General features: G+C 45.6%; 1 protein-coding gene across 1 annotated transcript in view; it reads left to right on the top strand.

Moving 5' to 3' along the window:
• Positions 1-21,955, top strand: part of SCG5 (secretogranin V) — a 40,619-nt gene extending 18,664 nt beyond the window's left edge. The window contains exons 3-5 of the mRNA XM_086937029.1: positions 284-396; positions 6,092-6,145; positions 21,673-21,955. Of these exons, the coding sequence (XP_086793155.1) occupies positions 284-396; positions 6,092-6,145; positions 21,673-21,768 (263 nt within the window). The 3' untranslated portion in view covers positions 21,769-21,955. The remainder of the gene's footprint in view (positions 1-283; positions 397-6,091; positions 6,146-21,672) is intronic.
• The last annotated feature ends 533 nt before the right edge of the window (positions 21,956-22,488 follow it).

Below are 22,488 nucleotides of genomic sequence, written 5' to 3'. Positions count from 1 at the left end.
ATCTTTGTCTTTCAAAGTCATGTTTGATCAATTTTCTCATACTCCTACTTTGGTTTCTTCTCAAATGTTGTCCTTTCTCTCTCTTTTTTCCTAATGGGTAACGCTTTGAACCCATCTTTTGTGGCATTTGACACTTTATTGGGATTATGACAATATATGACATCCTTTGGGCCTGATACTTGTATGAGGTTCTTTACATTGCTTAGAACCCACAGTGGTTTACTTAGGTACTTTCATTCTCTTGTACATATAATGTTCATACAATGCTTTTCATGGTTTCTAGTTGGGGATGGCTGCTTGGAAGACACACCAGACACAGCGGATTTCAGCCGGGAGTTCCAGCTGCACCAGCACCTGTTCGATCCAGAGCACGACTACCAAGGCCTTGGAAAGTGGGTGAGTAGATTTGGGTCTGTCCCTTTTAATGTCCTTGGAAGCACTCTCAGCTCGGCCTCTTCCGTTGCTTTACTTCCAGGAGAGACTGTAGCTGACCAGGTGCAGACTACTGACTGTCAGTAAGCAGCAAACAATAATAGTATTTTCTCTCCCGAGAACCTTTTAAAGTCACTGTTATGAAGGTATTGTATCACTACGGGGCTATGGTTCAGTTCGATAACTTTACAATATCATTCTATGATTCGTTTCTTGGGGCTGGGGCAGCCCTGGCAAGTACCATGCATCAGGGGTTAGACTAACGCATTTTAGTGTGGTGGTCCGCATCACCGCACTATAATGCATAAGTCATGCAGTATAGTGCCTCCTGACCGCACCGTTGCGGTGAGGCAGTCACAAGCAAGACGGGAGACAACCGTCCAGAGCATGTGCTGCTTTGGTAGAGTGCACTGCACATTGTACCGCCTGACGCCTCAGTGTGTACAGTTCACTCATCACAGTTAGCTGGCACTGATCACAGCTGAGACTGACTCATCCAGCCGGGGCCACTGAGTCACATTACATACAAGAATCACAGTGTCTCGTTTGCCGATAGAGAAACCACAGTTCTGTTTCTTCTTCGCTCTGCTGCCTGAGCCGCCAGTTTTGTGCGTGCCTCATTGACAATGCGTGGCCATTGGGACAGGTCGTTCACTCAGTGCTGCAGCGAGGCAAGATCATGTGGTGACTTATACTGGGGCTGAATTGAAACCTGTGTATGTGAAAGGGACACCCCACCTTTAAGTTGTGTAGACAGTCGCTGTCCTACAGCACTGTGCTAGCTGCTGCCACAGCTGCTCTTCCTCCCAGACAGTGCCTGCCTCAGCATATCTCTGCCCAATACCCCTAGGCCAGCCCTCACCCCCAGGCTGCAGCAGTGAAAGAAAGTAGTGTGTGTGTCACAGGTGCCCACATTAATGAAGCCTTAAGGTGCTGGGCAGGCACAGCGCGGGATGTTTTACCTCTGGCTCGGGAAGCGCTATCTGGCTGGTGTTTTGGGGGAAAAAAAACCTGTCCGCCATGAGTGTGCATCTCTTATACGGTTCACCCCTTGCATGAGCAGATCATCCATAGTCTACTCTCACTCTTGTCTTTACTGCATTGTAAGCCGTTAGACATTTTATGTTGAGATCTGCCTAAGTGTCAGAATACCAAACGAAAAAAAACTGACACTGAATTAAATGCTCAAGTGGCGAAGTTGACATTTTGTGCTCGTTACGTTTACCTGCAGTTAGGACATTTTACAAAAGGGCCATTTTCTGTGAGAAAAATCTAGAAATGCAAGTGGGACACAACTGTGTATCCTTCCTGAGTACTTTCTCCTGGGACCCAGGTGATACCACCACGCATACGCAATCCACGCCCAAGGGACACCGATGACACCCACACAAATCGGCTTCATTCCCATATGGAGAGAGGCATCAGAGGAAACGTCAACATCGGACACATCCTAGGGTCATGGAGGGTGTGCCCGCGACCCCTGCGAATGTAAGGACGAAGGAAGTTGTGTGAGCCGGCCTGAAAAGAAAACACGCGCTGCCATTGTTGCTGATTAGGAGCGGCGTGCAGAAGTGCTTTATAAAAGCGGGCGCCTACTAATATAGTAAGCGTGGTGCCTGTGTTGTTGTTAATATGAAAGCGGGCGTTGTGCTGAAACCTAAAGCGCGGGGCCTGGGTTTGGAACGGTGATGAGGAGCAGCCAGTCGGCATGGAGCTGAAAAGCGGGCACCATGCTGCAACATAAAGCACAGCACCCAGGGGCGAGACGGGGAGGATGAGCAGACAGTCAGCAAAGAGTTAAAAAGTGGTTGCTGTTGCAGGAAAACATGTTGTGCTTGCAATAGGAGAAAAGCATTTAAGAAAATCACGCTCACAGACTGTAAATAAAACATAATGAGTAACAAAACACATGTAAAAATGTCAGTTATCATGGGAAGTTACAAAAGGAGAATTGGAGTACTAAGGAGGGACTACTAAGCCTTTCCACTAATCAAGCAACCATTTAGAAAGGACAATAACAGGAGCCAATTGAAAAGGAGGGCAGAAAATGAGCAGACCTTCAAGTTCATACCTGAATACAGCATGTCTTGAAAAGAAAGCGCAAGCGCTGCCTAGGTGAGACCTAAAAATGAAAAACTTATGTTGTCACCTTATAAAACAATCAAATCAGGAAAAGAAAAGGTTGCATATGTTTCAAATATTACGTGGACAAACTGATGAAAGTTTGTTTAGTCGTCCAAAGATAGAAGTCCTATTTCGCATTCAAAGTCTTGCATTATTGAAGGCGTGAAGTAAGCATCGTGCTCTGAGAACAGAATTTCCAATACTCATGCAAAAACTTTGATGCTTTATGGTAGAATTTTTATCTTTGTTGCTAGATATAATATGATCAAATGATTCCATGCAAAAAAGTCGGCCTTAAGTTTTTTTAATAAAAAATAGGTATTACATATGATTCAATTAACATCAAATTCTTATACCACATATAATAAATCAATAATTTCAAAACAAAAATGTTGCCATTTAAGTTATCGAAAGGCAATAGATTGATACAGTAAACCTAGACTCGTAGCATGTTTACTAAGCAAGGAAACAGGAGTATTCTATCAACAAGATTTCAGTTAGGATTAAAGCCACCCGAAAGGGCTGAAACCCCAAATCATCTCACCTGCTGCTTAACGCACCTGGCCAAACAAGCATTGTGTTTTATGCAAATGGATAAGCACATTTAAAATATCAATGTTGTTATTACCCAGAGGTTAAAAAGCAGAAGTAGTAAACTGATTTTACTCAATTACGTTAAAATCTGGCGTTTTCAAATCTGGAACCAAAATGGGTGAAAAGTACGTGTAATCTATAGAAACTGAGCTGACCCATCCTCCAGAACCAGACGAGTAAGATCATGAAATCTTAATACGAAAGGGGAGAACCTTGGGGTTTTACCAGATAGGCGCCATCTTGGACCCACTGTGTCTCATCACACTTTGTGTAATGATTGTGAAAGAATGTTATGCTATGTTAAGTTAGTGTCCATTTGTAGAGCGCACATCCACCAGACGATCTCTTGGCGCTAGGGAAATGTATCTAACCTTTCACGAGAACACTGAATTATGAACATTTTAAACTTTATAAGCCCTTGCTGCAGATCTGGCTTGTAGTTTGGGTAAATGGTATTTAACAATCATTAACGCCGGGATTGAAATAAGGAGCTAGATAGCCAAACAGAAAGCTCCTTTTTCTGAGTAGATGGATCGAACAGCTGTCAGAGGCCTGCCCAAAGAGCATTCTGTGGCTAGCTGCTTCTACTTCCACCAGTGTGCTGTTGGGCTCAGGCTCGCCACACCTCCACCTTTGCCCTTCCTCTGGCCCTCGTGAAGGGAGGCGCATGAAAGAGACTTTTCTGTTCCATCGCCTTCCTCAGGCTTTCGTCCTGGACTGAAAAGCTCCTCTTTAACATCAGCTCCAGCTCCTGCTCTGCTGAGGGGGAAAGCAGTGCTTTTTTTGGCTGGTCTGATGTATCTAGATCCATTCCGACCGCAGAACAGGCGGGATGCATAGTCCTAGGTCCGCTCAGGTCTGTGCAATGGTCTCCCTTTGAAGCCAAGGTAGGTGGCCCTGAGTTAGGCTAGAAGAGACATTGTAACCACGAGGACCAGGATAACTATCGGCCCAAAGTTGTGAAAGCTGCATATCTGGCAAAGGGCGCCCTTTGCAGCAATGTTGGGGATCACTAGAGAGGTTGGCGTTCCATGTTATGCCCAGGTCTCACAGTTTCTCAACCAGCTCAGGAGGGTACACCATGATGTTACCAATAGATACCAATTTGTCGATTACCTTGCGAACTGAGAGAGAAGTCGGCCCAGCCGAACCTAATGGCTGATTCTCAGTCTTGGCTATCTCCAAACAAATTCCTGATGAAGGTGGAGCCCTGTGTGGGGCACTAACAGCAATAACATAATTGACAAGTTTGTGACCCTCTAGTTTTAACTTTGTGCATGGGAGGGATTAATAAAGATTAATAGTTGTTTGTCACACAAATTCATTTTGCTTGTGTAGGTGTATTGAAATCAGAAATCATGACTCTTAGGTGTCATTTAAAGAGAGTTTTAGTAAAGAGATACCACATTATCATGGGGAGATGGCTCCCCAAAGTGTTTTTTTCTACTATATAGGTAATCTCTCCTTTTGTTCCTGATGTTGTCTTTGTCCTAAAACCTTTTGAATCATTGTAAGGATCAGCTAATGAGGGCTTAAGAATGAGAGTTTATTTCTTGGCACTCTTCCAAAATAGTAAAATATACACAATGCAATATAAAAATACACAATAAGTGAATTACATTTTGTGTCATAAGAATGTATGACCAACTTTTAGGACCCTCCCTTGACCTTACAACTAGTATCTGATAACAAATCCAGCATTCACAATTGGTCGATAATGGTCTGATAATCTTTTTTGCATTATGGCTATCAAGTGAGATGATGTGACAATGCCTTCAAATGGAAGCTGGTTCCATTGCATCCCATTCTGGATGTATAGTCCTCAGTCTGCACATTTATGACACGTCCTTCTGTCGCTTAAGGTCGATCTACGTGTCTTTTCCGTACATGTCATGGTCGACTCATTGTTGCTGATGTGCTGGCCTTGAGCGACAGGTACTCATTAGGTCCAGGTACAAAATAGTTCTGATGCTATGGAAAAGGGGCACTGGTAAACCACTGGGCTTGTCCTCACCTCCTCCAACACAACACACCACAACACAGCTACCCTACCATTGCTCTCCATCATTCATAGCTATGCCTCTTGACCTCATACAACACCACATACCACTTCATCTTATCTCCATACAACACCACACCTCCTCTCGACAAAATAGAGCACACAGAACTACTTCTTCACCTCATTCAACAAAACAGAGCACTTCTCCTCAGCTTTTTCGCCTCATCCCTTCCCTTATCTAGTACTTCCCCTTGTGCACCACCACTATGAAGTCCTTTGTCTTATGTTTCCTTTCAAACCAAACCTTGACTGCACAGATATAGTTGTGTCTGCCTAAAGTGTAGGGGAGGATTAGGTGGACTGACAGTTCAGTACAAGATGCATTTATTGCATTTGCACCATTAGATTGCACCACCAGGAGGCAAACATGCAGCGAAAAATAGTAAACCGGCTCCATAAAAGAATGTATTTTTTTTTAGGTAGAATCGATACGTTAGTAGGAAGAGGGCAGAACCCTCTGCAACATGTGGCCTATGACCAAGTCTCGCAGTGAACCCCCGATTTGCCAGAAATATTTCACTATGGATAAATATATGCAAATAAACTTTGTTAACTATTCCAGCTCTGTAAGAGCCCTCTCCTGCCTGCCAAGGGGACTTGGCATTCTTTAAAAGGCACCTGATATTAAAAATGTTATTGGGTGAATGTTTCTTTGCAACTTTGGATGTTTGCGATTGATGTCGATGCTTTGTCTCCCAGAGTTCTCTCTGAAAAGTTGATGTTTATGACTGCTGCGCATCTACCTCTTCGTTGCGCTTGACTCTTACGTTTATTTTTCTGGACTACATATAAGATTTGTTTGTTTCCAAGGGTCTCAAGTCCAAATATGTTAGCCTACAAATATTTAATGATCAATAAAGGTGTCTTTGATTTATTTTGCAGAACAAGAAGTTGCTGTTCGGTAAAATGAAAGGCGGACAGAAGAGGCGAAAAAGGGTAATTATGACTATTGATATTTTTATATATACATTTGATTATGGTTACAGTCGAATGGGCTTCAGGATGTAAAATGTAGGAGGCACCAACGTGGAGGAGGAGAATGTACTCAAAGTTTAACTGTTGACTTTTGAATTGTAGGATCCGACTACTAAACCTAGGTTTGCTTGTTAAAAAAAACAATGTGATCCTGAGCCACTTGTTGTACCTCTCTTGCATTCCGTTCCCTTATCTGTCAATAGTATGGAAATTTATAATTAGGGATTCTGGTTTTCAGTTAAACCCGATTATAAATGATTAAACACCACCAAAGAGAATATTTCCTTTTCAGTAGAAAATCGGAAAAACAGATTTTGCTCCACTGTTACTGCTTTGGCACCCTCTGGTGTCAAACAATATATCCGCAGCCCAAACCTCTAAGCTATTTTTTAGGTCGAGCCTAGCGCTGCTTAGTAAAATGACTTCTTGGAATCACTCTGAACTTTTCACATGCTTGTGCGTGTGTTTTTAAAAAAAAATGTTTCTATTGGGCTTTGCGTGCGTCTTTCTAAAAAGACAGCACACAATTGGGCAAAGGCGGGTGTATGTCCCACCTTTCCCAGGAAATGTTTATGCCCACGGCCTACGGCTTGCGTTTACGAGCAGGGGCGCCATCTGTTCGGGGTCATGTCACCATCTGTTTTTAATTAGTGAGTTCACCGCGCTGCTGTGCTCACTCGCCCCCGCTTCTCTCTCACGCCATTCTCTCTCCCACCATGCACACGCACAGCTCTGCCAATGCTCTGTTATGCTGTTTCTCTTGGGGTTTCGTTGTACATTATTTTATGTTTTGGCCTTACACAACAGTGACCTCACTGGGAACTATCATGTCGTTTTGTGCCAGTACCAGAAAACAGCTATAACAAGAATATGCCTGTGCGAGCTCCTGGCTCCTTAGCCGCTTGAGTTCCATAAGCCTCTGATGCCTCACTGCAGCAGCCGAGCCTCGGTGCTTGAGCACTCCCAGCCTAGCATGGGCCGTCAATGCCATTAGACCGTGGAAGGCCAGTCCCATAGCGTCGTGTGGATGACCCGGAGAAACACTGCCATCAATGTCTGCCCACTGCCGATACTGGTCTCTCTTACTCAGTTCTGCATTTATCTGACCCTTGACCTCGATCTGTTGTGCTCTGTATCCTCACCCCACCCCCTCTTCTCCAAATGTCACTCCACTTTTCTTCTTGCCCACTCCAGGCCACTCCGGGACCCCCTCCAATCACGCTCCTCACCATTACTCTTTCTCTCCCCCATCTTGTGCCCTGGGTCTGAAAGCACTCTGACGTGCGGTCCAACATGGCAGCATTTTAACGAATTTGAACAAATATAAACGTACAACTTGAGTTGCAATAGTCAATTTATCAGTGGTACATCTCATACAACTGTCTCGGTGGCGCTTTCCTGATGCCCTTCATGTTTCTAACCCATTCGCTGTAATGCAAGGTCCATTGCTGTTGACTTGTAGAAGGAGGAAGGCAGCAGAACCGTGTTTTGACAGTGGTGGCCGAGGCAGAGGTAGCGAGGCCTCTGCTTACACACACGCCCCCTTCTTCCAGGCAAGAGCTTTGTAAGTGGCTCTTGGAGTCCATTCTCGCCCCCCACCCCCAGCTGCTCTGCAGGCACAGAGGAGGCTGCACATTCACACTCAATGCACACAAATACGCTGCAGTTGCCTGTCTCACAAGGCACATACAATATTATGAAACATAACAAAAAACCTATAACATCCTAAAGGCGAGACCTATTGGCTATGCCAATGCTTGTTTGCAATGGCTGTTCCCACCATGACCCACTCAGGTCATGTTTAGCTACTTATTATGCTACTATGGCCCAATATGCCCTTGTGACTATCTGCAAGGTCCCTGGAACCCCAAGACCTACTTCTCCCTGTTTCGGAAGCCCAGTTCAATGCATGGGTCCCCAGATGACTGCATGCTGCTGTGTAGGGCCAGCAGACTAGAAGTCAAGTCAAGTCAAGTCAGAGAATTTGTATAGCGCACTACATACCCAGAGGGTTTCAAGGCGCTTAGGAAGGGGGGAGGATTACTTGTCAAATATCCAAGTTTTAAGTTGCTTTCTGAATGCTAGGTGGTTCTGGGTAAGGCGAAGGTAAGCGGGGAGTGAGTTCCATGTTCTAGCAGCTAGGTATGAAAAGGATCTGCCTCCCATGGTGGTCTTGTTGATGCGAGGTGCAGTGGCGAGGGCTTGGCTGGAAGAACGTAGTTGGCGGGAGGGGGTGTAGAAGGACAGTCGTGAGTTGAGGCATTCTGGACCGATGTCGTGGAGTGATTTGTGTGCGTGGGTAAGCAGTCTGAAAGTGATCCTCTTATTGACGGGTAGCCAGTGGAGGTCTTTAAGGTGACCAGAGATGTGTTTGTTGCGTGGGATGTCTAATATGAGTCTGGCTGAGGCGTTTTGGATTCGTTGGAGTTTCTTCTGGAGTTTTGCGGTAGTACCTGCGTAGAGGGTGTTTCCATAGTCCAGTCGGCTCGTGACCAGAGCGTGGGTGACTGTTTTCCTTGTGTCGGAGGGGATCCAGCGAAATGTTTTTTTGAGCATGCGAAGGATGTTGAAGCAGGAAGAGGATACGGCGCTGACTTGTCTGTTCATTGAAAGTGAAGAGTCCAGGATGACGCCTAGGTTCCGTGCGTGGTCTGTCGGGATGGGTGCTTTTCCGAGGGCTTCCGGCCACCAGGAGTCGTCCCATGCAGATGGGGATGTACCTAGGATGAGGACTTCTGTTTTGTCTGAGTTCAGTTTCAGGCGGCTTAGTTTCATCCATTCGGCAACTTCTTTCATTCCTTCGTGTAGGTTAGTTTTGGCGGTGCTGGGGTCATTGGTGAGAGAAAGGATCAGTTGCGTGTCATCCGCGTAGGAGATGATGTTGAGGTTGTGTTGGCGTGCGATGGCCGCGAGGGGGCTCATGTATACGTTGAAGAGGGTGGGGCTGAGTGAGGATCCTTGTGGTACGCCGCAGATGACTTCAGAGGCCTCTGACGTGAATGGTGGAAGACGGACTCTCTGGGTTCTTCCGGTGAGGAACGAGGTGATCCATTCAAGTGCTTTTCCTTGGATTCCGATGTTATTGAGGCGTTGTAAAAGTGTTTTGTGGCAGACTGTGTCGAATGCTGCAGAGAGGTCAAGGAGGATGAGGGCGACAGTGTCACCATTGTCCAGTAGAGTTCGAATGTCGTCTGTAGCTGCGATGAGGGCGGTCTCAGTGCTGTGTTTTGCTCGGAATCCGGATTGTGAGGGGTCGAGGGATTTGTTGGCTTCGAGGAAGGCGGCGAGCTGGTTGTTGACAGCTTTCTCGATGACTTTGGCCGGGAATGGAAGAAGTGAGATGGGGCGGTAATTTTTGAGTTCGGTGGGGTCCGCTGTGGGTTTTTTCAGAAGGGCGGTGAGTTCAGCGTGTTTCCAGTCTTCCGGGAAGGTGGCGGAGTTGAAGGAGCAGTTGATGACGTCTCGGAGGTGCGGTGCTATGACGGAGTCTGCTTTGTTGAAGATGTGGTGAGGACATGGGTCTGTGGGAGATCCTGAGTGGATGGAGTTCATCAGGCGGATGGTGTCCTCAGTGGAGATTGGGTTCCAGTCGTTAAGGGTGTTCGCGGGGGGAGGATGATCAGCAATAGGTAGGGTGGGTTGGTTTCCGGGTTGGTTGTCAAAGCTGTTATGGATGTCTGCAATCTTGTTGTGGAAAATGAGGCTAGGGAGTCGCAGAGGGTTTGAGAGGGGGTGATGTCGTTGGAGTTGGCCGAGGGATTGGAAAATTCCTTGGCGATGTTGAAAAGTTCCTTGCTGTTGTGAGCGTTGTTGTCAAGTCGATCCTTGAATGCTGTTTTCTTGGCTTTTCGGATTAGTTGGTGGTGAATGCGGGTGGCGTTTTTGAAGGCGTCCTTGGTGCTGGTGGTTGGGTCTTTTTTCCAGGTCTTTTCAAGGGTGCGGCAGAGTTTCTTGGACTTCTTGAGATCATCGTTGAACCATGAGGCCTTCTTGCTGCCAGGTTTGTTTTGACGTTTTTTCAGTGGCGCTAGGGTGTCAGCGGTTTTGGATAGCCAAATGGTGAGGTTGGCGGCGGCTTCGTTAGTGTTGGAGGAGAGGGCTGGGGTGTTTTGAAGGAGCGAAGCGGAGATTTGGTCCGTGGTGATTTTGTTCCAGTTTCTTTGCAGGGTAGGTTGGAGGTGGATGCTGGGTTTTGGTTTGTTGTAGGTGAAGTGAACGCAGCTGTGGTCAGTCCAGAGGAGGTCTGTGGTGTGGCTGAAGGAGACATGGTTGCTGGAAGTGAAGATGGGGTCGAGTGTGTGACCTGCGATGTGGGTGGAGGTGGTGACAAGTTGTTTAAGTCCGAGGTTGGCGAGGTTGTCCAAAAGGGTGGCGGTGTTGCGGTCGTTGTTCTTTTCAAGGTGAAAGTTGAGGTCTCCCAGAAGGATGTAGTCTTTGGAGGGGAGCGCGTGTGGGGTGATGAAGTCCGTGATGTCTTCACTGAATTTTGCGCGAGGTCCTGGTGGCCTGTAGAGGAGAGTGCCTCGGAGTGTGGTTTTGGGGTCGATGTGGATCTGGAAGTGAAGGTGTTCGGAGTTGGCGAGGTTGGCGTCAGAGCTGGTTGAGATGCGGATTGATTTCTTATGGACGATAGCGATTCCTCCTCCTGTGTGGCTGGTACGGTCTTTTCGAGTGATCTTATAGTCTTCAGGGATGGCAGTGGTGATGTCTGGTGCGGAGGAAGCGTTCATCCATGTTTCCGTAAGGAAGGCGACGTCTGGAGAGATGGTGTCTAGTAGGTTCCATAGGTCAATGGCGTGCCTGTGGACCGATCGGGTGTTGAGAAGGATGCATTGTAGGTGGTTGGGGTCGGGAGTCTGTGGTGTGGTTGTAGCGGAGATGTTGTTGGTGCCGCAGAATTTGCAGGAGTAGCAGGAGAAGGGTCCATGGGTGTGTCCAGGGGCGGCTTGGACGCAGTTCGGGGCGCGACCGGAGTTAAGGGCTAGGAGGGATGCGGCATCGTAGGTAATGCGGGGGGGCTGGGCGGCGCGAGGGGCAGGGGGTCTGGCGCTAGGCGCGGTCCAGGCGCGGACGGGCGTAGACGGGCTTACCTTTAGCGCACCTTCGGCGTGTCCGTAGCGCGTGGACGCTGCGCGTGGAGTCATTGGCCATAAATGGATGTAGGGGGGGAGGGGCGAGGGCGTCTCAGCTGGGAGGCGGGGCGGGCTCAGGGAGTAAGAAAACAACAACACCGGAGCCAAAATGGAGGGGGGAGCAGAGCAGGGCGCCGGGGCAAGTCGCGCTATTAATGCAAGTCCAGGCACAAAATAAACAAATACACAAATACGATTTCTACACTTAGAGCACTATAACAGTCAAAAGCAAAGCAGCGCTGATCACCAATACCGCGTTGTAGCAGATAGGCAGACCAGGGAGCGACCACTCGGGCAGGAGCGACGAGGAGTCACAGCGCTTCGTGGTCTGGGGGGCGCTGAAGTAGGTAGTGGGAGGGCGTCTCAGCTGGGAGGCGGGGCGGGCTCAGGGAGTAAGAAAACAACAACACCGAAGCCAAAATGGAGGGGGGAGCAGAGCAGGGCGCCGGGGCAAGTCGCGCTATTAATGCAAGTCCAGGCACAAAATAAACAAATACACAAATACGATTTCTACACTTAGAGCACTATAACAGTCAAAAGCAAAGCAGCGCTGATCACCAATACCGCGTTGTAGCAGATAGGCAGACGCTCAGTCCAGGGAAACCAGGACTTCCATGACGTCTTCCTCCTTCACTGAGACTGTTATGGATTTTTCCTTTCTCAAGACTCTGGTATCACGTTTGTGGCAACAAAGATCCCTGTGCTTACGAATGCCTCCAGAATCAAAGTCCCCCATAAAACTGGTCACCCAGCTCTCCTGTTCCTTGGTTTACTTGATGATGTTCTGAAAAGCATGTCTATATGAGCCACATCCCCAAGCATAGAAGGATCAAAGTCCAGATGGGGTTTCTGTACCGGTTTTTCTGATATTGTGCTGCTTCTGGCACATACATTGACTCAGAAAGCTTACAAATGAGTGCATGAGTTTTAGTCAGTACAGCTCAGGAACAAGAAGAAATGTTCACTACTCTGTATTTCATAGTATTTGTCGCAGGCAGCACCATTTCAAGAAAAGCAGGTGCATCGACCCATTCTGATCAGCACATTGAAGTAGGACATGTTCATAGAACAACCCGAGGGTCACTAAGTTAAGCTTTCATTCCTACTTCCTTCATTTCAAAATAGAAGCTTAAAACCTATGGCACTGAAACAAGGCTGGACACTTAGCAGCATCACTTGTACAAACTCATGTGACTGCATTTAATAGAAACATATTCACCTGTGCTTGATCTTTACCTCAAGACGAAAAGTGCGATCGAACTCTGCACAGAACACAAAGTTAAAGTGCCGTGTGAAGTTCTCTCACATTCTCAGCAGGAACACAGTAGTCCCACAATGCTTTCAAATATCTACATGATTCATAAAAATCAATGCTAAGATATCTTTCTTGTGGTTTTCAAAAAAGGTAAAATCCGATAAATAAATGTAATTCTTGGTATGAACTGCAAAGGAAAATTACCCAAGACATCTTGCAGGTTATAAAGTTTTTTACTACCTGAGCTGCTTCTTCATGCAGCACAACACTTTGCTGTCACCAATACCCTCAGTGGGGAGGAGGGGTGAGTGGGAAGGGGAGCGCCGGGGAGGGAGGGAAGAGGGGGAGAATAAAAATAAAATGAAACATCTTGCCTGAAGTTGACGGACGCGTCGCTCCGGGTGCTTCTTCGTCCGTGTCCCAGCAAGCAATGGGGCTGCATCAGACTCCCTGTCCAATCCCTGCACTACTTTGCAGCGCGGGGATTGGCCTGAGCAGGCTAGAAAGATGCCCTGCTCATACAAGGGAGTCTGTGGGGTTTCTTCAGCCCGGCGGCTCAATGCAGCCGGGCTGGAGAAACCTAAGTGTGCATGCGTGTTTTGGTCAGCCTGAGACGGCCGGCCAAAAGTAACCCGGTATTTGTAAAGCACAAACAAATTACCCCTAAGTGTCTCAAGGCACTGGGGGCTGTCGGGAAGATTAAGCGAGCTGTTGCCCAGAGTCACTTGGTGCTGGCTGAACTGCCGCCGGATCCGGGGATCGAACCGTGAGCCCTGTGCTCCAGAGTTAGCTGCCCTGGCTGCTGCCTCACACCTCTCCCTTGCCAAACACACATGTGAACTCAGAGAGTGCACTTAGCACCCCTCATTCCCCCTCCTATGTCCCACCTCTCCCTGCACTCGCTGGCTGAGCGAGCCGCTTAAAAATACAAGGATAATCAAATATTGTTTAATTTTTTAAGCTGCTGGCTCTGCCAGTGGGCGACGCCCCTGAGCCATGGCGGAGGAGCCGCCCCTGATACCTTACAGCTAACAGTATGAATGTCAATACCCTAGCAGTCATATCCCTGTGACCGAGCAGAGCAGAAACAGGCTCAGATGTGACTGTAGAAAACTCTTCCTTGGTATCTTGAGACAAAAAACAGGACAGTCTGATACTGGCTTGAAATAACCAAGCACCAAACACAGCTCAGTATCTTATGTTCTAAGTAGAAAATCGTCATTCTGCTGATCTTCGCAATTTTACCAATGAACAGAGTAGGAAAGTGTTTTAAATGTCCAACAATAATCTTTGTCAACTACAATTTAATCTTAATGAGGTACAAACATACCTCCATCCAGGCACATGCTTGCCAGTGGGTGTGTTTAGACTGCTGAAAAGAGGGGTTTGAGTAACGAGAAATCAGACAGGCAATGAGGTGAAATAATGAAAAGATATTTGAAAGAGCAAACTCAAAAAACAGGTGCAAAGAAGGGAGTTAAAAGCAAGATAGATGGGAGGAATATGTGGCAATACAAATGAAGAGAAGGAAATAAAACAATATTTCTTTAAAAGTACTAGAAAAAACACCATCCCCGTGATTTCGTATGGAGCAAAAAAAAGAGTAAGTTCTGATAACCACTGATTTTCACACTCTTTGAAAACACTGAATAAACCCAATCAGAATCCACAACAAATAGAAACTGAAAATAGGAAATTCTGTTTATTATCTAGGTAAATGCTTCAAATCCTATTTATTCCCAGAATTTACCTTTGATATTTTGTCATTCCTCACTAGTAGCGTCAGCTCTGGCTGACTTTTATTTGTCTGTCAGATTGCCCAGAGTAGCATATTTTCCTTCACAGTCTGCTCTTTGGTTACACTTCAGTTTGTTTGGAAGCCTGGTTACGTATTATACTCTTTGATTATACTTATACCTTTGTTGTACACTACACCCTTTGGATACACACTACATCCCGTGGTTATACATGAAAGTCTTTGGTTACTTACTATACCCTTTGGTAGTCACTACACCATTTGGTTATGCACTACTCCCTTTGTTTATGCATCACACCCTTTGGTTATTCTCTATTCTCCTGGGCTATGTACTGCATACTTTAGTTACATACTACACCCTTTTGTTATGCGCTATACTCCTTGGTATGTACTGCTCCCTTTGATTATGCACTGCTTATTTTAGTTATGCACTACACTCTAGGTTAAGCCTTACACCCTCTATTTATGCACTACCACCTTTGGATAACTACACCCTTTAGTTATGCACTCTGCCCTTTGGTTACATACTGAACCCATGGTTATGCACTACACCCCTTGGTTTGCACCTCTCCCTTGCACTAATTCCTTTCATTCTGCACCAGTCTAGTTGCTTATACACTACACCCCACTGATTATTATCTGCACTGTTTCGTTTGGGGAGACACCCTGCCCTACTACCCTTGACTATTTCCTTTCAACATCAGTTATGCATTAACTTTGTTGTTCATTCCACTCTTTGGATATGTACTACCTTCATAGTTAGCACTAAGCACCACTCCTCTTGGTTATGCATTAGCCCCACCCCCAGGCTGTGCACTAATACCCGTTGCTAATGCACTGCCCCTTTTGGCAATGGTCTATATCACTTGGTTACGTAATAATAGTCGTGTCACTACAGGCTTTGAAAATGCACTTCATTCTTTGCTTATGCAATCCTTGGGTAGTTTCTGCTCTGTACTTCCTTCGTTATACACAGCAGCATTCATGTGGCTATGCGCTACTGACCTTAGACACGGATCCTTCTCTTAAGTGGACACTGTCGCTCAGTTTCAGAAAGTCCCCCATACTACAAATAGGTCACAGATGAGTGAATGAAGGAAGCCCTTGAGCAGACAAACAAGGAATGAATTCAAATAATCAGTTACTATATATACATGCATTCACTTAGCTGGCCCGATAGTTGCTCTTTAAAGCGGCCATCAGTAAATGGTGCGACTTTAGGCATCAAACCCCATTGAGATGTCATCAAGCAAAGGGACCTTCTGCAATCTATGACCAGTATAGACATTATAAAACACAAGGACTGGAACCTAAAACCCAACCATATGCCATCAAACAAAGAGGCAATAAGAAACCTGGTGTAATTGAAGCCATGTTCCCATCAATATACAAATCTACCAAATTACAACAGTTTTGGAGCCTACCATGCATCCCTGAAGAACACCTGCTGGGACCACAACTTACAGCGACAATCCAAAGGCCAAGCACACTTGGAAGAATCATGCTCATTTAAGGCACTTACAGCCTCATTACGAGTGCCCTGGAATTCCCGATGGGTTCAAACCATGCCGTTACTGTCGTAAACACATTATGGCACCCTCTCAATGGCCCTAGGGACAGGTGAGCTTGCATCTCTTCCAGTAAAATGGAAATGGTGCTTGTCAGAGCCACTCTGATGTGGCTGGAAGTTATAGAGGGTCGAAGAGGAACAGAAGGGCAGAGCCTGATGGAGGATCTGGAGGACCCATCCGTCGTATGTGATAGACTACCGTCCTTGGAGAAGATGTAAAATCCTGCCTTCCACAGGGTGGTTGTGTGCCGCTAAGGGAAAACTAAAGTGGTTCTGAGGCAGATGCTGCAGAGGAGGGGAACTGGGAAGATTTGTGCCCCTGATAGCCTGCATGTAGAGTACCAGATCCTGTCCCCTGCCACAAAAGGGCGGAGGTACCTGAAGAAGGGGCTCGGGGACCTGGCACTGTCTCTACCCCAAACTTCAGGAGTAGACCCGTAAGGACCGAAACTGATGAGGGAACTGTCTGGCATGGGTTGGAAGGCCCAAAGAGTGCGCCGTAGCCTGGCTTCTTATGAAGTGCAAGAGGATGGAACCAGATTGTCTGCCTGCATATCTCAGAAGAAGCCTGTAGATCTCATCCATGTGTTGTGACAAAGCATCACACTAGCGCCGAATCCTTGTCCCCACCAAAAATGTATGAGTCCAGACTGCCCCAAATTATATATTTGGCTGCATCCTGACCAGTTTGAGCCAAGGAGGATCTGAACACTCCTGGACCGCTAGCAAAATCTTGCTGCCCTTGTCTGAGAGGGCATGCATATAACAGACTAGTAGACAACTAGCATTGATCAACCTTGAAGCTAGGCTGGCTGAAGAGAAGATTTGCCTACCAAATGCCTCCATCTTCTGCTCGCTTTCTGGGAGGTTTGTGGAGAATGTATTAGGATTCGTCCTGCTGGTGGATGCTTGGACCACCAAACTCTGAGGCAAAGAGTTCTGTGTAAGAAAATCAGGGACGCCAGGTGCCTGTCAGTGGTATATGGCCACCTGTCTGGTCAGACAAACAAGATTTAGATCGAGTACCGAAAGGGTCACGTAGGGCTTCACTAAATGGCAGAAAGGGCTTAGAAGATGATGGCCCAGGCTGAAGAATTTTAACCTCAATAAACGGAAGTTCTAAATCCAAGACCTCAGCAGAACTTCTGATAACTGCGGCAAGGGAAGTATTCTCTTCTATTGGCAGCTCAACTTTGGAAATAAAGCCTGCATCATAGGAAGTATCCAGCCTACTGACCTCCTGTAAACCTGTGTATAGACTGCCAAGTTTTGTCAGAACCAAAAAGCTGGTGGAGCAACTGAGGACGGCTCCATGGTAGCAGGAGTTTCTGTTTGAATCAGACAGTATAGGGATCAGGTGCGCACGCGTGGAATCAGAGCGTGATGTCAAATGGGGTCGAGGAGGATTCAGCTTGGACACTGGGGTCACTCGGCAGAGGATCCACTTCCAGCGCTGGTGACATTGGAGCCAACATTGACGAAGAAGGGACCGGCACAGGTCTTGGAGCTGTAATGGAAGTCATCACTGGTGTCCGGGTAGCACCCGAGGTGGGTTTGAGGATCTCAGATGGCGCCGAGGGCAGATCCTCTGGCAGTAACATGACTGGAGGCCCCTGCAGATCTTTGAGGCTTGAAGGAGTGCCACGGGCTGCAGGAAGAGTTAAAAAAAAACCACTCAGCATTGCCCCCTTATGCTGCAGCTTTGCTGATGGCCTGGTCAGATATTTTGTCTCACAGTGCAGGGTTCTGCACCTGAGCCTGTGCAATCTACACCTCCATGCATGCAGTGAGTTGCTGTTGTTGATGGCTTTCAATCTGCCACCTGAGGTTGTGTACGTCATTCTTCTTTTGCCAGACGCCTGTTTATGAAGTCTGTGTTTGCCAGATCCTGGGACAAGTCTGGCCTGGTGTGGAGTCTACAAGATAGGCCCTTTGCAAGCCAAACTGTTGTTGTTTTATTAGTTTGTTTTGTCTTTGGCCCAGCAAGGTCTGCCAGTTCGCCCCATTGAAGGTTATTTTCCAGCCCTTTCTACCTTTTTGCATTTACTAAACCAACCATCCTTGTTTAAGTCACGTGTTGTGGTTTATGGCACACATGTCCCATCACAAACATTTGTCATGCCACAGTGGGATGCCAGTTTGGTCTTGCATAGCTTCTGACTCTCAAGACTGTCTTTGCGCTGCGATCACCTCAGCTTGCCCGACGAGTGAGTGCAAGGCAGACACCACCTTTGTTCCAGACAAACTAGTGTTGAGGACCAGGGTGGTCTTTTTGCCAAAAGTTGTGACTCCTGTTCACGTTGGGCAATCCATCTCCCTCCCAGCATTCTTTCCTCAGCCTCTCCCATCGAAAGAGGAGAGACGTCATTTATTGGACCCCAAAAGAGCCCTAAACCTTGCATCGATCGCACAAAAGACTATCTGGTGGATAATCAGCTTTCTGTGGGGTTCTCTAGGGCTAAGAAAGGTACAGAGGTGGAGAAAAGGACTTTGTCAAAATGGATAGTCCATTGCAATAAAATCTGCTATGCACTGGCCGTAGACCAGCCTCCGGAAGGACTTGGGGCCCATTCTACCATGGCCAAGGTTGCTACCACCGTATTGGCCCGCAAAGTCCATATTCTTGATACCTGCCAGGCTGTGCCATGTGCCAATGCACACATTCACGAAGCACTACTGCCTTGACAGCCACGCCCGATGGGAAGGGCATTTTGCCAGTTCGGTCGTGCCCTCTCCACTGACTCCTCACCTGGTACTGCTTTGGCATCTATTCTAAAGGTGAGGAATTTTCATTTACAAGTATCCATTACAGAACTAGTTACTTACCTTCAGTAACGCTCTTTGCGCTGTATATTGCATCCGACTGCAGTTTCCTCATTGCCCTACCGGATGTACGTCACTACCACGCACACTTTTACAACGCGTACCATTACAATGCGGTTGTAACAACGCAAGTCGTTACAACGACTTGCGTTGGGGGGGCGCAAATTAAAAAGATAGTAGGGAAGGTGTTGGGATAGTAAATTAAATGATTTACTATCCTTGAGCGCCACCCAGCGCAATTCGTTGTAACAACTTTCGTTGTTATAACCGCGTGCTAATGGTACGTCGTTGTAACGCTCGCGTTGTAAACGTCGTATACCTGCCCTACCACCTCCCCTTTCTGTGGAGCGGTCTCCTTTTACCATCTAAAAAGGTCCCAAATTATAATCTGTACATTGGTACCTCCCATTGTTTTGGGCTCTGTGTCCGACAGCACGGAAAGAGTCAAGCAAGAAACTGACGTCAGTGCTCAGGGGTGGCGCTTATATGCAGCTCTGCTCTGTCGCTTCCGGAGTGGAGCAAAGTCAGCGCAGAGCTGCGCTGCACGCAGGCGCACTGCTTTAAAAACATCTGGATCCACTCTGGTGCCTGGGGATATTCTAAAGGTGAGAACCTGCAGTTAGATAGAGTGTCCACCACCAGAAAGAGCATCACTGAAGGTAAGTAACTCGCTTGTTGAAGGTTAACCTAAACATTTTAATGCCAATCAGTGGCCATTGTTAAAACAATTTACTACCCTCAAAATAAACATAATAAAACACTACATAACAGGAAATGTGAATTATAGTCCGCCAGTACCATCTTGGATTTCTGGTGACATTTAAAAACTGCTTCGGCCTCAGCTTTGCGGTTTTTAATGTCGCCAGAACCCATTTGTGGGTTTATTGAACATATCATACGGTGACCCATTGTTTATCCACCACGTGTTTGTGGTTTATACTTCAACCAGACCAGCAATAGCAACAGATGATTTAAAAAAGCACTTTCTTTCTACAATAGTAATAAAGTTACCCATGATATTAAAAATCACAATTGTTTGTAATTTTATTACGTGTCCATAAGTGGTAACCGATCTGATGTCGACAATGTTGTGGTCTGCTACATAAAACCTCAAATATGAATTTTAAAAATCTGCGACCAAAACACGCAGTAGACCTCATCAGAGAAATGGAAATTCTAGGTGCCTTGTAGTCGGGGGTCCTTGGTGAGTCAGAAGTGAGTAGGGAGCGATTCTTTCGTTTCCTTTTCCCTGAATGACCCTTTAAGACAGGGATCCATTCCTGTGTAATAGTCTGACATAGACGGCAGAATCCTGCCATCTAGTGGCCAAAAGGCTTATGTATATTTATGTGGTACTCCTTGAACACATATAGTGTATGCAGCTGAAATCTGAAGTTATTTTATTTATATTACTTAAGGTGCTTTACTGATTTTTATGGCTCCAAACTTAATAATATTAAACTTGTATTGAATAGTTATTAAAACCTCTACGATATATCAAACTGCTCAAGTCGTAAGCAGTATAAACAGGATCCAAAATCTAAATGTGATTAAAGGACTTGTGAAGCATTATTTTAGTTTTTTTTTTAGTTTTACTAGATGTAAATTCAAAATAAAAACTAGCGGATGCTTCCCCACCCTGTAGCTAGTTTAGGTAACAAAAACAATGTTAATCACAGCTCGGTAAGTATCCATCTTCACGACTGATCTCTTAAAATATCAAAGACTTAATTATAAAAGAGAATATTAATTTGAAGTTACTGAAAAATATAAATAGGGCTATTATTGCTCTTTAAAGTGACAGTCACACATTCGACATTAGCTGCCAACAAATCTGAACACCCAGAGAAATGAAAGTATGCCCCAGGTTTCTGGCAACTTTCAAGGGTTCTAATTTGTATCTGTGGTTAAGAGAAGAAATCCTAATTTTCAATTAACTCATATAAATCATCTATGTTACCTATTTGTTGCTAAATATTTCGAATGTAGACACCACCTGTTTATGTAAAACTATTTAAAATATTGAGCCCATTGATTTTAATTCTTCTTTCTTTCTCAGATTAGATTTTTCCATATCATTTTTGATCATGTCACATACTAATAATTATAGTTCTTAAAATAAGAAATTGTTGCTTTGTCTGCCAGCGTCGATATAACACTTCAAATAATCACCAGTTTTATGTAATCTAAATAATTAAATTACATTATCCATAGGTTCATCTTTTGTAAAGAGGAAGTCCATTAAATGTTGGATGTCTTTTTACATTTTGGGAATTGTAACTATTTTATGCTTAACATTTTGGAAGTATGGGACCTCTAAAACAAAAGGAATGTGAGTCGGATGAGGGGCCATGTGGAATATTCTTTATTCACATTTTATTTATTTTACCAGGAGGGTAAAGCAGCCACTTTGGTTTATTTTAACTCCTGTCTAGGCAGGGGGTGGTAGAAAGGATCCATGGACACTGTGATGGAGAAAGAAAATAGGCACATGCTACTTTCAGAGTGAAAGCATTAATGCTGAAAATCATAATTAAAAACACAATGAAGAAACCCATGGAACTCTTTGACTTTCTGCTACATATATTGAAGGTGTTTTGACTTTTTCTGGATTTAAAAATGTTCTAAAGTGGAGCAGTGGGGGCCGATTACAAGGCCCTCTGAATGCCCAATGGGGCTGGTAACAGGATTACCATTAGACCAACACAGTTCTGTCTGTTTTGATACTTATTGATGGTCCCTACATCTTCCTACTTGTCTTCGCTTTGTGGCTCTGGTGTTGTGATACTTGTTGACAGCCCCTAGATTTTGCTTTGCTTCTTTGCGTCTTCGCTTTGCTGGATTTAGGGCCAGATGTATCAAAGGGTTTTACCCATTCTGTGTCTATGGAAAAATTTGTTCGTACCTATGGCCTTTGGTGTTGTGGTTTAACAGTTTTTTGTTTGCATTTAGAGCACAAACCCGTACCTCCAAGGACAGCGGCTCGACACCGTGGTAGCAAAGAAGTCAGTGCCGCATTTTTCAGAAGAGGAGAAAGATGCAGAGTAAGAATGGACCTTGGCTGTTGGCACCACATGCAGTCCCCTCGACAGCACCCCATAGCGCCTGCATAGACCCCTGATTGCGCCCCCTGGTGGAGACAGCTGCATTTATTATTTATGAAGTTGTGACTGGAAGGAATCACTGTTCACATCATCATGTTGTCATATTCAATAAAATATAATTTGTTTCTGTTTGAAGTTTTTCTTTCCTTGTCTTACTCCAGTGCTGGTTTCAGATTTAAGAGCACAGGTTTTCTGCCACCTTGAATATATGTATGTATGAGAACTTGTAGAGCGCGGACACGGCTCGATAGCAATTGAGAACTGAACATGAGCACCCCCGCCGCAAAGAAATGGTTTGGTTGGAGGGAAATTAAGCCAAGATTTACAAAGGTTTCGCTTGACTTTTTTTAACGCAAACCAGACGCAAAACTTTTTGGGGGGTTTCCAAAACAACGCTGCATTGCATTACTTATGAAAAAGAACAGGAGTATGACCCATCAACCACGTTGGGATTGGGGTAAGAATAAGTGTATAAACAAACAGTATCCCAACAGGTATCATTCATTTAGACAGTTACAAAGATATGTACAAACATTATCATTGACAGACAAAAGAGACTCAGTATATCCGTTTTTATGTGCCAATGGCATCAAAATAACACAAACAAATTAGAATGAACAGTACTATCAGCACTGAAGGTTAAAATTACACAACCCAAGTTGTA

The sequence above is a fragment of the Lissotriton vulgaris genome, chromosome 9, assembly GCF_964263255.1.
Source record: "Lissotriton vulgaris chromosome 9, aLisVul1.2, whole genome shotgun sequence".
NCBI lineage: Eukaryota > Metazoa > Chordata > Amphibia > Caudata > Salamandridae > Lissotriton > Lissotriton vulgaris.
The sequence above is the reverse complement of the archived record's forward strand: the minus strand, read 5'-3'. Positions and strand labels throughout refer to the sequence as shown.